A 14,253-nucleotide genomic window follows, 5' to 3' on the forward strand; every position below is an offset into this window, starting at 1 on the left:
GGCCCCTCTTCTGCTGAAGGTCCTGTTTTCCTCATGGAGACAGAGCTGTCCCCGCAGAGATGCTCAGTAACAGCTTATCTGCTGGGACAGTGTCCCAGCTTGTGCTCTCAAAACCAGCAACTCAAGTGGGTCACTGCTTCTTTACAGAAGTTCACTTCACCCAAGGAAAACATGACAGCCACTTCTGTTTGAACCATAACCTAATAGCAGTATTCTTGTGTTCACCATCCTGCTGACTTATGTTTTGAATAGCTGTTCTGTTATCATTCAATGGATGGTGGCCAGAAGACAAGCCAAGGAGGATTGCGTGAAGACTTGCAGGATCACCTCATGATGGAGTCTTTCACCCATCAAAGTTAGTATCCCGGAATTTATATATGATAGTTTATTTTATCTGATCATTAAATAATTGATTTAAAGCTGCCTATACTGGAAAGTTAAGAAGTTTTCTTAGCAAATGGACTATTGCATTACAGTGGCCTCCGTAGAGTCTGGACAAGTAAAATGGTTAAAGAAAGTGGAAGCTGAATTAAATTCTACTTATTGCAAGGAAGATATTGGATGGATTAGTTTCATTTACGACACCACACAGCTCTTGAAGGCAAGACAGAGATCCCAGCCAGGCACCCCTCACTGTCCCAGAGCCGGGCAGTGGGGATCTGCTTCCAACCTCTCCCCCAAACTCACCTCTTTGCCAGAACCACCAGATTCTGCTCAGCTTCTTCAGAAGGCAGGGCGCTGTGTACTCCAAACACTGCTGCTGCCATGCTGCTCCCAAAGACCAGCAAAGCCAGTGCTAAACCCCTTCCAAAACCCCACCTGTGCCTGTGGAGCCCTTGCTCCCTCAGCAACTTGGCTTCGTTTTCACATGAGGGTCTGACACGTTTGCGGGGATGGGAGGGCTGCGATTTGCACTTTGTGTTACTGGTCCCCTCAAGACTTTGCTCCTCCAGTAAAGGAAAAGAGAGGCTGCATCTTCTGAATTCCTCCCTTCTACTTGTCCTCCCCAGTGCACAGCACCAGGAGTTCCTGCACCTTGCAGGAGGAAGGAGCAGAAGTGTTACACTTGACCCATCACTTAATTATGTGAAAACAGATTATGAAAACAGTAGAGCCAACACAGCCTTGAGAAGGAGCTCCTGAGACTCCCCCTATCTCAGCCTCCATGCACCATTCACAGCCCAGAACACATCCCAACCCAGCTCAGCCACTGCCATAGCCCATGGTGAAGCCAATGTGACCTACAGCAGCCGAACCAAAGGGGCAGGGATTTGCTCCATTCCACCTCCGTAGGTCCCCAGGGGTGATGGGCAACGCAGATGCAGTTCCAGATTTGGCACACAGCATTGTACAGCACCACAGGCACCAGCTAAACAGCCACACTGACAGTGCAAGCTAGGGCAGCTGTAGATGCCAAAATCAGTATTAAAGCAAGAAACACTGGAGGCTTCTATTTGCAGCAAACAAAGAAGATGCACATAAGAAATCACAGAATCATAAACATTTTGGTTTTTATTTTAGCTGAAAACCGCTCTTTTGGAAAAGTCACCACAGATCCAAGATAGCAGGTCACTGCAAATGGCCACAGAAAGGGTTATACTGAAAACATATGCAAAAGATTAAAGCACTGTTAGAAGGTTTATATCGCTGCACGTTCTGCCCAGGCTGACAGGAAGGGAATCTTTCATAATGCACACCAAAGGGGCACCAAGCTCTGGGTTTCTGCTTGGAGAAAGATTTGATTGAATGAATGGAAGGAAAAAAGTCATTTCCACAGCTTATGACTTTTTATACATTAAAGGGTATAGCTTCCAAGGGCAATGCTTTTTCTTGCGTTCCTCAAGTGTCAGGGGACACATTCTGAAGACGTGATGACAGTTAGGACCGCACTGCTGCTCACTGCTCTGCTCCTGCCACCCGGGAGGACGCTCGCAAGGGCTGCACCAGCCTCTGCAGCACTAAGGCACACAATGTGTACTTCATGTTTCATGGGTTTATTCACCTTCTATATTGATTTTTCTAAGTACTTTCTAGCTCATACTTACTTAATAAATTTGACTATTTCTCCTTATTGGGTACTGAAATACATTTCCACCTCACAGCAGTAGTTACTGTCATTAACTACAAATTTAACTCTGTGAGTGGCACCTGGTTCCAAAGCTACACAAGAAGTATCTGCTCTCGATACAACATATTTATAGCCCATTCACAATACTCAAAAGGAAAGCTCCCATGTAGATAAGTATCACAGGATCCTAATTTTCCCTGCCAACCCAGCATCGTTAGGGACCTCATGCAGTAAATGGCACCAGGCTGACCTTTAACACGTTGGCCACTGAGCAATGAATCAGCTGTCAAGGGCTCCCAGCCTTACAGCGCCCTGCCTAAATCTGTAACTGTACTCTAAAACCAAGCCAGCAATGGTACTGTTTCAGATCCCGCTGCTGTGGGAAGGATGATGGGCTGTGACAGGTCCCTGCTGCAGCAGCCAGTGCTGCTCAGCACCACAAACTGAGCAGAACAGAATGGGCTCCTCCTCCAGCCTCCTCGGAGGTACCCTCACACTCCTCCTCAATGTAGAGCTCACAGTATTGGTACTGATAAAAGAGTTTGAGGCAATTTTTTGGGTACGACAGTAGCTATTATTACCATATTAAAGAAAATGAAGTGCTGCTAACTCAATTATAATTAAAACATAGGACAAAGACCTCCAAGGGATGCTCGGCAGCTGATGTAAACTGGTCTACATAAATTTCATTGACCATTACGCATACAAACATTTTTATTCTTCTCTGGTGAACTGCACAGAATTTAGATTGGTCTTGTATTAACTGCTGTGATTAAAAGGCAGACCTGAAAGCAGAAGTCAAAAAGGTTCACTTTTAGTACAAAAAAACCCCAAACAAACAAATCTGCTCCCCCTTTTTTCTCTGCATCCACTTACCTCAGTGGCATTATTACAGTTCATATTGGCCTCAGATTTAGCCTGCTCTGAACAAAAGTACTTCCGGGAACCACGGTTTGAGCAAGAGTATTTTTGAAAGTGCAATGTCCGGTCCCAATTACAGCTACAGCCCAAAGTCAAAAGACACACGCCTCTCAATCTTATAAAGACTTTGTGCTGGTTTTGCTACGTTTCTGAAGAAGACTATGAGCAAAGCTCCAAGGCTCAGTGAGAACATCTTTGAGCATTTTGCATGGTATGTATTTTGCTTGCAAGCTGCACACTCTTGTTCAGGTGTACTTTAATTCTTTTGCATTGCTGTATTCCACTACAAAGCTCTGTCATCTTCTAAGAAAGATGAGACTTTTGAATGCTAATATTTATTTTAAAGCTAGAATACTGAATGTGCAATGACCTTCCAATTCCTTTCAAATGTCATGACTTCAAACTGAAGTAGTGACACATACTAATGAGTACGTTTACATGGATGTATTAAAAACAAGTGTATTCCTGTGGACTCGAAGTCTGCCTCATCCCTCAGCTGCCCCATGCCTCCCCCCAGCTGCGCCAAGGAACCAGGGCATCAGCATCTGCCTGACCCCAAGCAAAACACTGTCCAGTGGTTGCTTCCAAGAGGGGAGAGCAAGCTCCTGCAAGATGGGATGTGAGCAGGAGTGGCTGCAATATTCAAAGCCACATCCTTCAGCCGCAAAAAGTTAAATGGACCACAGTGCTGTAAAGAAAACCCATCAGTGCACCAAGTCTGGTTATTTTAAGGCAGTCTAAATGACAGCTATGTGAAAATTCAGCATTTACTAGTTACCCAGATACACTGAAAACTGGAAAAAAAGTAAGAAGTATCTCTCAGCGTTAAGCCTTCTGCGTAGTTTTAAGCTTCACGGCGCTGCAGCACTAGTTCTTCTTCCTCTTGCTCATGGGAAGCAGTTGAACATTTTCTAGCACATGGGGGCAATGTGACTTCCTTTTGTTAACTTTCGGACCTGCGAAAGTGCTTCTGGAAAAAGCAAAGAAAAAGGAAAATAGGGGTTTGAAGATGCAAATACCAAAGGCTGTATTAAAGTGCTGTAAGCAGTATGTGGCACACACACATGTATGCATTACTGGTGATAGTGAAGAGAAATACTGCTCTGCTGTCTTGTTCGAAGAAGGCGGCAGCACACACAAGCCACGCAATCCATCCTGAGCCTGCTGGGACAGTGCGCCTCCTTCCGTCACAGGACCACTGTGGAAGAGGAAGGCGGAGCAGCAACCTCTCAAATTCCTTGTCCATAAATGAGAAGAGCCCCTGGCACTGACTAAATGATTATGTTAGATCAGAAAAGGTCGACTTGAAAGGGAGTCATCTCCAGCGGCACAGCCACCAAGGAAAAGGACTAGTGGTTTTGGTCATAGTTACCCAAGAAGGAAAGCGCGTGGGACTCCCATCTTTAAACAGGCTTCTTGCCAGATGCTCTTCTCATTTATGGACAAAGAATTTTCCACTGGAAACTCAAAGAAGTGTTTTCTTTTTAGTCATACGGTTAATTTTAAAGAAAATGAAAAGTTAAACTAGCCATATTTAAATTAAGCAGCTAATTTCCATCATTCAGCCTCAGAGCTTAAAATTCCGTGTAGTGTTGACATAAAGGATACTGCTCATCTATCAACAGCTATCACTAATTAAACATGCCTTATAAATGCACTCTTTTTTTGACCATTTGCTAGGATGAATCCGTCCTGCAAGGACTATTCATTTGGCTTAAACTGGGAATTCACAACTGAAAACAACAACAGAAAACTCCCAAACATATACCAGAAGAGATTAACAGGAACAACCCACGTTTCAGAGTTCAGTTCAGCACCATGATGGAAACAGAGTTCACCACGTCCAGGAAGATCCCAGCACTGGTTTATTCTGTAACTCTGGAGAGGGCAGTGTCACCAAACACACATACCTGCCGTCAATGCACAGGCATACCCCTTGCTAACCACTATTTTGCATTATTTAAATTCAAAGCAAATGCTAACGCTGAGTTTTGCTACATCTCCAAGTACAGTGCTGCATTGCCACCGGCAGTCCCACACCAAACTAAACCACACGGGCTAACCAATGAAAGAATTCATAAATGGATACACAGATGTTTTAAGTGTCAGGATACAAATTATTTATTTTTCCTTTAAATTAAGCTTAAAGCAGCTACTTTCAGCCAAATCCATGGGAACTGCTGCTCTGTGTATCCACAATGCCCAACTCCTGTACATGGGCTGTATCTTATGTTCTAAGTCAAGAAGAATTTGCCTGTCTCCATCCATCTCTGCAGTTTTATGGCTGAGCAGAGGATAATTAACCTCGGAGGTTAGGTCATTATAAGCCTCTGGAATGATGCTGGAGAATCACACTTTTAGGGACAGGATAAGGTATGGAAGTGATACACCAACCATCCTCCACAGCATATGGCTTTGGCCACTGATGGATGAAGGACCCTGAGCTGGATGGACAACTTGTCCGATGCAGCGTTACAGGCTATTAATTGTCTTTGCTTTCCCACTCCAGGGCTTTGCCAGCTCACAAGCACACAGCAGCCTTACAGTTCTCCAGGCCAGATGGAGTCTTTCAGGTGTGCCCATTTGGTACCAAAGAGAACTGCCTCCTCAGCCACACACACCAATGAATGGGGGAATGAAATTAACTCCCAATGGTCTGCAGAGCACTCCCGATGGCAAAACCAGCCAGACAAAGCAAGCTGAGGGTTTTTTCCAAAAGCTAACTGCATAATATAAAGCTAAAAACACATTAAACACTTACTGTTTCTTTCCCTACCATTAATTGCTGCACTTCCCCAGAGACATCACTTGGCTAGAAAGGCTGTGAAAAAGGGGGGTTTCTACAAATTTGTATTGATTTATTTGAGATCTTCTTGTCAGATACAATTCCCGCAGTTTGGGAAGAACTGCACTGCTTGCTTACTAATGAATTGTTGAGGTCTAGCTTGCAATAACCTATCTATAGGTAAACAGTAAACTGATACAAACCAATGCTTCAGATTCAGTAAATTATTTCAAATACGATCACACAATTACTATACAGAAAGTGCTGTGAGGCAGGAAGCAGACCACAATGAGCACGGCAGGCAGGCCAGGCAGCAACTGTGCTGGTGTGTGCCATGGCAGTGGATGGGAGCCCATCCACTAAAAACTTAAAACCCTGATGGTTTTGCATGGCATCTTCTTAAGCTGAGAATGAAAAACAAAGTTGCATTTGTCCGTACAGCAGATATGTTTGCTTTGGCACAGTACATTCTCTTAGATGAGTATTCTCCCTCTCTAGTAAAGAAAAACCTAAACTTAATTACTTATTTAAATCCAGAGGATGTTATCTCAAAGTATTTCCAAACATCTTTGCAGCTTATGATGGCCAAATAAACTCTTGTAGCAGCCTTCATCTCATAGCAAATATCTCACTGACAAAATAATTACATTTATTGGAGTTTAAAGTGCTTGAGGACAACTGATTTTTATTTTTCCTTCCATAAGTACTTTTGCAGTCCTGCCTCTATTTACTGGTATTTAATCCACTTTATACATGATCCTACAGATAAATCTCTACTGTCCTTTTATTACATGCCGATTTTGTTCTATCATGAAGTATCTCACCCTCTGCCTCTGTTTTGCTGAATTTAGGATAGGATGCAAACATTAGAAAAAAAATAACACTGAATTAAAGTAGGAATTAGTAAGTGATTTTCCATGCAAATTTAAAAAAAAAAAAAAGGAAACTGAAAAAATGGGGAAGTTAATTCAACTTTTTGTAATCTAAAGCTTTGTAACTACCACTAAGCCAGAGAAGATATTGGTCACAGAAATCTATTCCAAGAAATAACTGATTAAAATCAATCTAAAGACCCACCCTGCAAATACTATGCCCTTTGTCTTAACTGGGACTGCTCGCATGATTTATAGCTGCTTATGTAAGTTTGCAGAGTGCCTAAATAAGATGTTTGTGTAATACTGGAGCCTGAGAAGGCTGCGAGGTACGAACAGCAATACAGCTGCACCACCTCACTTGAACACCCAAACGTCATCACTCTCACAAGAGACCATTAGGATGTCTCAATGCCACTGCCTCTACGGATTTCATTACAGTGACCGTTCCTGTCAAGCCTTTCAGAAATAACTAACTACGAAATGTCACATTTCACTAGAGAGAAAGGCAATAATGTCCAAAAATATGCTGGTTAATGGGGTTCCACTGTATTATGGGGAACTTGTGGAGGATGCAAGATATTCAAAAGGCTAAAAAGGAGAAATACAGTTACTGGGTGAGGGTGATGGGACACTAAGGGGCATAAACCAAACCAAACCACGTGTTTTTTATAGAATGCCCCCAGGAGGGTCAGTTCTAGCAAGGTCTCAGCTGGAACCCCGGAACAATGTGTATATGGCACACTGGTTTTCCCCTCATCATTCCCTTCTCCTCTAAAGGAGCCTTGAAAGGGGAAATAACTAGAGCGATTAAAGGCATGGGGAATATGACAAGGGAAAATCAGTTTCTGTAGCCTTGCTTCCTCTGGAAAAGATAAGGCCAAGAAGAAATGGAAACAGTCCTCCAAAGTGTAAAATGCCCACTTCTCTCCTTACCAGGCTTATACATGTCACTCACATTGCTGCAAAGACATAATCACCCTTTTAATGTTGGTAGTAGTTAAGCAAATTAATGCTAGGAGACTGCAGAATCCTCACCACTGGACATCTGCATTGAGCCATTAAAGACCCAGAAGCCCCTTTCCCACCATCACACGTACAGGATTTGTAAAGACACCAGATAAATTATTGGAAGCCCAGTAATTTAACAAAACCCATTTGAGTTCCCAAACTCCATCTGATATTACTTTTACTGTACTTAAGAGGAATACAAATGACTGCACCTATGAAACTTCAGAGAGAAAAATATTTTCTTACTCATCTGACACTTTTGTGGGTTTGTTTTGACCTTAATTGAAGACTGCCAGGTATCAGCCAACACCTTCAGACAAGATCACACATACCCTAAAAGTCTAGGGCAAAAAAAGTAGTATTGCCAATCCCAACTACTCTAGAAAGCATAATATAGACCCCAAAATGAGACAGAAAATTATTCTTTGTCTTCTAAAATGAGTGTCCAGCTAGCTTTCTCTGGAAGTGGAGGACAATGGCTGCACACTGCAGACCTGCTCACCTGTACTCATCTCCCTGCCACAACCGCATTCCCTGGCAGGCAGCCTCCTCACTGCTCCATCTGGAGCAGAGAGCCCTTCCTGGGGAGCAGCAATGTTTGAACCCTGTGACTTGGCTCATTCCTCCCCTGAAGCCTCAAGGCTACAAGAGAAAAAACAAAATTCACTAAAAAAAAAAATCTCTTTTGATGACAAAATACATAATTGCATTCACAAAAACATGACTCAGAGATCTCCGGACACAAAAATGGGTTAAACAAGCAATTGTCACCAGGAGGTTTTGCTTAATAAGGCGACTTCTGAACGCAGAGTCCATGTCAGTGTAATATTAAATGTTCATCAAGCCATGAACCTGCAAAGTCTTAGGCATTTGCATAATCCTATATGCCAGCAACATGCTGAAGTCAACAGAGCTACTCAGATATATAACTGCTTCCAGGAGCATGTGATTCAAATTTTTATGCCTCACCTATTAACACTTACCTACACAAGGATGCTTGCTCAGGATCAGGAACTTAGTATCTGAAGGATTAAAACCTTACTCTCTGAACTTGAATGGAAAACACCTGTCTGCCAATAAAAGTTAAGTTGCCAACAGCATAGACTAACAAATAAGTGTGGTTCATGGGGAAAAATAGACAATGATTCAGGTATACCTAATTCAACTCTGGGACTGGGAGGCACAGACCATAGGAAAAAAGACTAGGTTGAGATGGCTAAAGGACTTGGCTTGTGGAACCAGACAGGGAAGAAGTAAACGCATTCTTCTGAAAGCAGTTCAGGTGATTTTGATTGAACTAGGCATGTTCTTCACACAAAAAAAAAGACAGTCACCTATTTTAATAATTAACTACAGAAGAGGAAAGAAGCATTTAATTCAAAACTGTCTTACGGTGGAATATTAAAAGCATGAGGAAAAATGTTCTCTCCACTGCATGGCTGAAAAGACACGCTGAACGTGTGTTTGATCTTTGATATGCTTTCAGAAGGTCTGAAACCAGGATGCTCGTGTACAGGGGATGGCACCAGCCTCAGAGCTGGACAGCAATAAGTCACCACAACAAGGAGCCCTGTGAGTCTGGAAACTTCGGAGAGTCCCATGGTCTCCCAGGCACATCTCCTTGTGCAGTAAGGACAAAAGACTGATTAGTTCAGGGGGTTTTAAACAGATTCAACTTTGGTTCATGTTCATTTTAATTAGGGTAAGAACACTTTTGTACTCTTAGACTTTAATCCAATGGTTGCATGGCACAGTGCCATCACCATTAAGAATGCAAAGCAAATGTACTTGACCTTCTACAGAAACGTGCAAATGTTAGTACTTTGGTAAATCAGATCCTTTCCTGTATCTTGTGGCACATTTTGTAATAAGGAGGGATAAGAAGATCCTGACTACATACTACACAGTCATTTATGCCCATCTGTGGCGAAGTCATACATTGTAATGGTATTTCTAGCACCCTGCCTTACTTGTTCCTCACACACCAAGGTACACTTTGAGGTGTGCAGGGAACTTGTATTGCAACAGCACGCAGTTAATGACTGAAGCTACATCTGTATTTAGGAGTGAAACTGAGCTATGACTTAATGACAAAGTCACAATAAAAGCCTTTCATCAAATCCACATTAATTTTTAGGCATTCAGATCCAATACTGCCCAAGGAACAGACCCAAACCTGCAGTTAACTTGGCATCATCTATGGCTACTTGACATCCGTACCAAAGAACTGTGAGACTTTCAGTAAGTGCTCACCTAGATGTTACTGAGAGCATGAAACCTCAGATCCATCAGATACACAGCAATATGAACTTACGTCATCCCAATTATATTATTCCACAGCCACTGAATTTGTTACTTAACAGAAGAGAAAAGCAAGAAAAAAATGCTGTTGGAAGCTCAGAACACACTGAAATTGTGCTTAAGTAAGTTTCAGGAAAGGAATGAAGTTTAACTAAAAATATATACTCCAGACTGCCACTAAAATATCCCTACACTGCTTCTTTTGGGCAGTTTTTACAAATTAATAGCCAGAATGTTGTATACAAATACTTGGGTTTATTATTTAGTACTGTCTTCTAATCTCTGTCTCAGAAGGAGACAATTATTAGAAATTAAAAAAGACTCCAGGGAATTAATGCCATTTTAATGACAATTATGGAACTGTCATTAAAAGCTTAAAAAAAAAAAAAAAAAAACAAAAAAACAACCCAAAGACTATTTATTCTAAATACAGAATACGAATGTTTAGTGCTTCCTTATAGAATCATAGAATAGTTAGGGTTGGAAAGGACCTTAAGATCATCCAGTTCCAACCTCCCTGCCATGGGCAGGGACACCCCACACTAAACCATGTCACCCAAGGCCTCATCCAACCTGGCCTTGAACACCGCCAAGGATGGACCATTCACAACCTCCCTGGGCAACCCATTCCAGTGCCTCACCACCCTCACAGTAAAGAATTTCTTCCTTATATCCAATCTAAACTTCCCCTGTTTAAGTTTGAACCCGTTACCCCTTGTCCTGTCACTACAGTCCCTGATGAAGAGTCCCTCCCCAGCATCCTTGTAGGCCCCCCTCAGATACTGGAAGGCTGCTATGAGGTCTCCACGCAGCCTTCTCTTCTCCAGGCTGAACAGCCCCAACTTTCTCAGCCTCTCTTCATACAGGAGGTGCTCCAGTCCCCTGATCATCCTCGTGGCCCTCCTCTGGACTTGTTCCAATAGTTCCATGTCCTTTTTATGTTGAGGACACCAGAACTGCACACAATACTGCAAGTGAGGTCTCACGAGAGAAGAGTAGAGAGGCAGGATTCCCTCCTTTGACCTGCTGGTCACGCTCCTTTTGATGCAGCCCAGGATACAGTTGGCTTAATAAAAAGGCTCAAGCACCATTCCCACTGAAAAAGGCACGATATCCTGGTGCAGGACTTAACCTGTTCACACGGGTCTCTCGCTGCCTGCTAAGACTTAACTGCAGCTGAAGAAGCTGTTATGGTCAGACAATTAAGGTTGTTTTACATGGTCTAATTCTCCTTCAGAGACCTGCAACCTGAAACTGTTTGAAACCTGTAAATCTCCTGTTAAGAACACTGACAAACACTAAAAAGAAAACAGTCCCAAAATAGGCAGTGGAAAGATTCAGCCCTGCTCATCTCACCCCAATAAAGCACCACAGGGACCATCATGGGTTACAGACAGGGATACCAAACTGAATTTTCACAGGGCAAGCGTACTGCCACATGCCTGGCATCCTCTTCTTGCTGGGGAGTGAGGAGAGGAGACAAAAAGCAGCGATCTTTCCCACTATCCCAGGAATGCACTCCCTGAATGAAGTTAAAATTATTAAGGTACACTTTCACTGCTGAGCAAAGGACAGCCTGTTCATATTTCTTTCACTGAAGCTTTAGCTTGAATTTAACCCTTGTGGAGACACAAGAAACTCCTAATCTAAACTGGGGAAAAGCATAAAATGGATGGTATTTTCTAGAAGGACTGAAAAATCACATTTGACAAAAATTAATCATTTACATAAAGAAAAATATTTCAGCTAACAAAACTATCCTGCTTTTAAGGATCGCACTCTGGAACAATGTTGGCTTGTCCTTTGGAATGTAAAACTAAGAGCAATAACAAGGATTTGCATGTAACATACTGAGGAAGTGTATTCTCCATGCTCATACCTGTAACTAGATGAAGACCCTTCCCCCTTGGTCTTTCTCTGCAGGGAGCCTCAGTGAGTTCCAGAATGAGACCTGTCACCAACAGAGCTGGTACTTCAAAAGCGAGATTCTGTAGGGCATATAGTAATGCTTTAGAATGCTCAGTCCTCGTGCCTTCCTGTCAAATAATGCCATTTAGGATTTCTAGGCATTAGAAGACATAAAAGTCTGAATATGGCCTATTTAGAAGTATTCCTACCAGTACAAAATGTGGACTTGAGCCCAAGCTACGCACAGACCATCACCACATCTTTCAAACTTCAGCAAGAAACACCTAATGAAAATATGTTATCTAATAGAGGAATTCAAGTTGCCAATTAGCTAAGAGGTTTTGTTCTACATGTGAAAACCTTGCTCCTCATAATACTTACCCACTGGCAAATGTTTAATGTACTCCAGAGGCAAGGCAGCAATACAACTCAAAGCCAGTAGTTCAAATATCTGGAAGGCTTAACTATAACACAACATACAGCAAAGACAAACAACATTCAAACTACCAATTTTGCTACTGTGTCACTTTACAAAGAGCATCCATCAGCTGTTGCACCTTCCCTCTTCCCCTGTATCTGCTGGTTTGGTTTTGAGAATTTGCAAAATACAACTACCCTTGCAAGAAAAAAATTACTTCGGTCACAGAATGAACCAGAAATCTCATTGACTTTAAGGCTAGCTTTACTGGTTTATATTCTGCCCATTTCTAGCTCTGATGCCTGCATTCTTCCACAGCAGAATAGTAATTACCTCATGTTCAAAAGTGTATTAAAACACAAAGCCAAAAACTGAAGCGTCTCAGTCACTTGGTTCTCTTGCTTTGCAAATATATGATTATTAACTCTTATAAAAATAAAGTAAGAGAGATTATATCTTTCTGACATAAGTCAACTTCTATAAAATCCAAGCTGGTGATGAAATATACCATCTGCCTGTTCTTTGGTATGCTGGCCTGTGCCTTCCTGTGCTAAGTTTGCCAAAGCAGAGCCCTCATTTGACCTACCGTGCCACTCAGCATCCTGCAGGATACAGTTCTGCACTGAACAGAAAGGATAACTGATGAAAGTTGTAGATCTGCTTTACTTAACATTCTTCTGCACTTACCAACTTGAGCAAACTTTATTACCACTCAACTTAAAACCACCACATGACCAAGAAGTTTCCTGGGTGAAAAGAAATTATCAGAGGAACAAATGATTTTGTTACGGATATATAATCATAACTAACATTAACATCCATTAAGGGACAAACACTCCATTAAAGAACTCTAGTACTGTTTTCAGTATTGGCATTCCCATTTCTTCTTCCACTAAGGAACATGTTTTTCCAACTCATGCAACAAGCCACAGACGCCAAACCCGTAGGCCATAGCATATTATCTCCTGTACTGCGGAAAACAATTCTGCCAACTGGCACCTCCAGTATGGAGTTCAGGGAGCACAGAAAAAAAGAGCAGACAATAATTTGATTGTACCATCACCAAAATTAATTGCAAGTCACTGTCTGTCTGCGGATAAAGAAACGACAGTCCACCACCTGCGAGCTTGGAGCTGGCAGTCTTCAAAGATATGGAAAATATGACTGGGAAGGTGAAGACTGCTGGCTATTTGCTTTTACAAGATTTCTCCAAAATGCCTTGAAACTGGATGGTTTTAACATGTTTGGTAGACTAGTTACTACCTAGAAAATTAACACTAGATCATAGAATCATAGAATAGTTAGGGTCGGAAAGGACCTTAAGATCATCTCGTTCCAGCTTCCCTGCCATATATTCCAGGCATTACATGAACAATTAAAATCTCATTAGAAGTATGTTAAATATCCTCCTACAGGAAGCACAGAATCATCAAAACCTAAGATTTCCCTCAATATAAGAGGCTGCAATGAATCCTTATAGAAACACTGAGAAAGTACACAGTTCCCTATGGTAATTAATTACAGTTCTCCCATTAAGTGCAAGTTTGTTTTAAAAATATAGACCTCATTACCGTTCCCTGTGCTAGTGCAGAGCAATTCACTCTGCTGCTGTTACCACCTGGCCTGCTCCTGAGCCCTCACAAACCAGCAGAGCCCCACAACATCCGCTGGGTACAGTTTCCAGCCCCACACTCCCCCACCTCACTTGCAAATCCTCCAGTCCTGGTAGTCACAGTTCCCCCATTCCTGCTTAAACATAATTCAGAGCCACAGATCCTTACAGTTTTTATTCAACTCACTGAGAAATAGCCAGCTGAGATATAATACTTCACAGGTAACTGAACTGTGCAATGAGGTGTTTACCAAGGACTTTAGCTGATCCCTCATCTCATGATCCCTGACCCCTGCTCATCAGTCATCTATAAATCTTGCAGCAGGTGTAAAGATACCTGTGAGAGAGCTGTGGCTG

The 14,253-nt window shown here is 42.3% G+C and overlaps 1 protein-coding gene across 2 annotated transcripts in view; it reads right to left on the bottom strand.

Annotated features, from left to right (window-relative positions):
* Positions 1-1,552: 1,552 nt before the first annotated feature.
* The window catches only part of RAD18 (RAD18 E3 ubiquitin protein ligase), a 58,787-nt gene continuing 46,086 nt past the window's right edge, over positions 1,553-14,253 (bottom strand). For both annotated transcript variants that reach the window (XM_080625634.1, XM_080625633.1), the window contains one exon: positions 1,553-3,959. In XM_080625634.1, the coding sequence (XP_080481760.1) occupies positions 3,857-3,959 (103 nt within the window). In that variant the 3' untranslated portion in view covers positions 1,553-3,856. The remainder of the gene's footprint in view (positions 3,960-14,253) is intronic.

This window comes from Psittacula echo, assembly GCF_963264785.1.
Source record: "Psittacula echo genome assembly, chromosome: 9".
Classification (NCBI taxonomy): Eukaryota; Metazoa; Chordata; class Aves; order Psittaciformes; family Psittacidae; genus Psittacula; species Psittacula echo.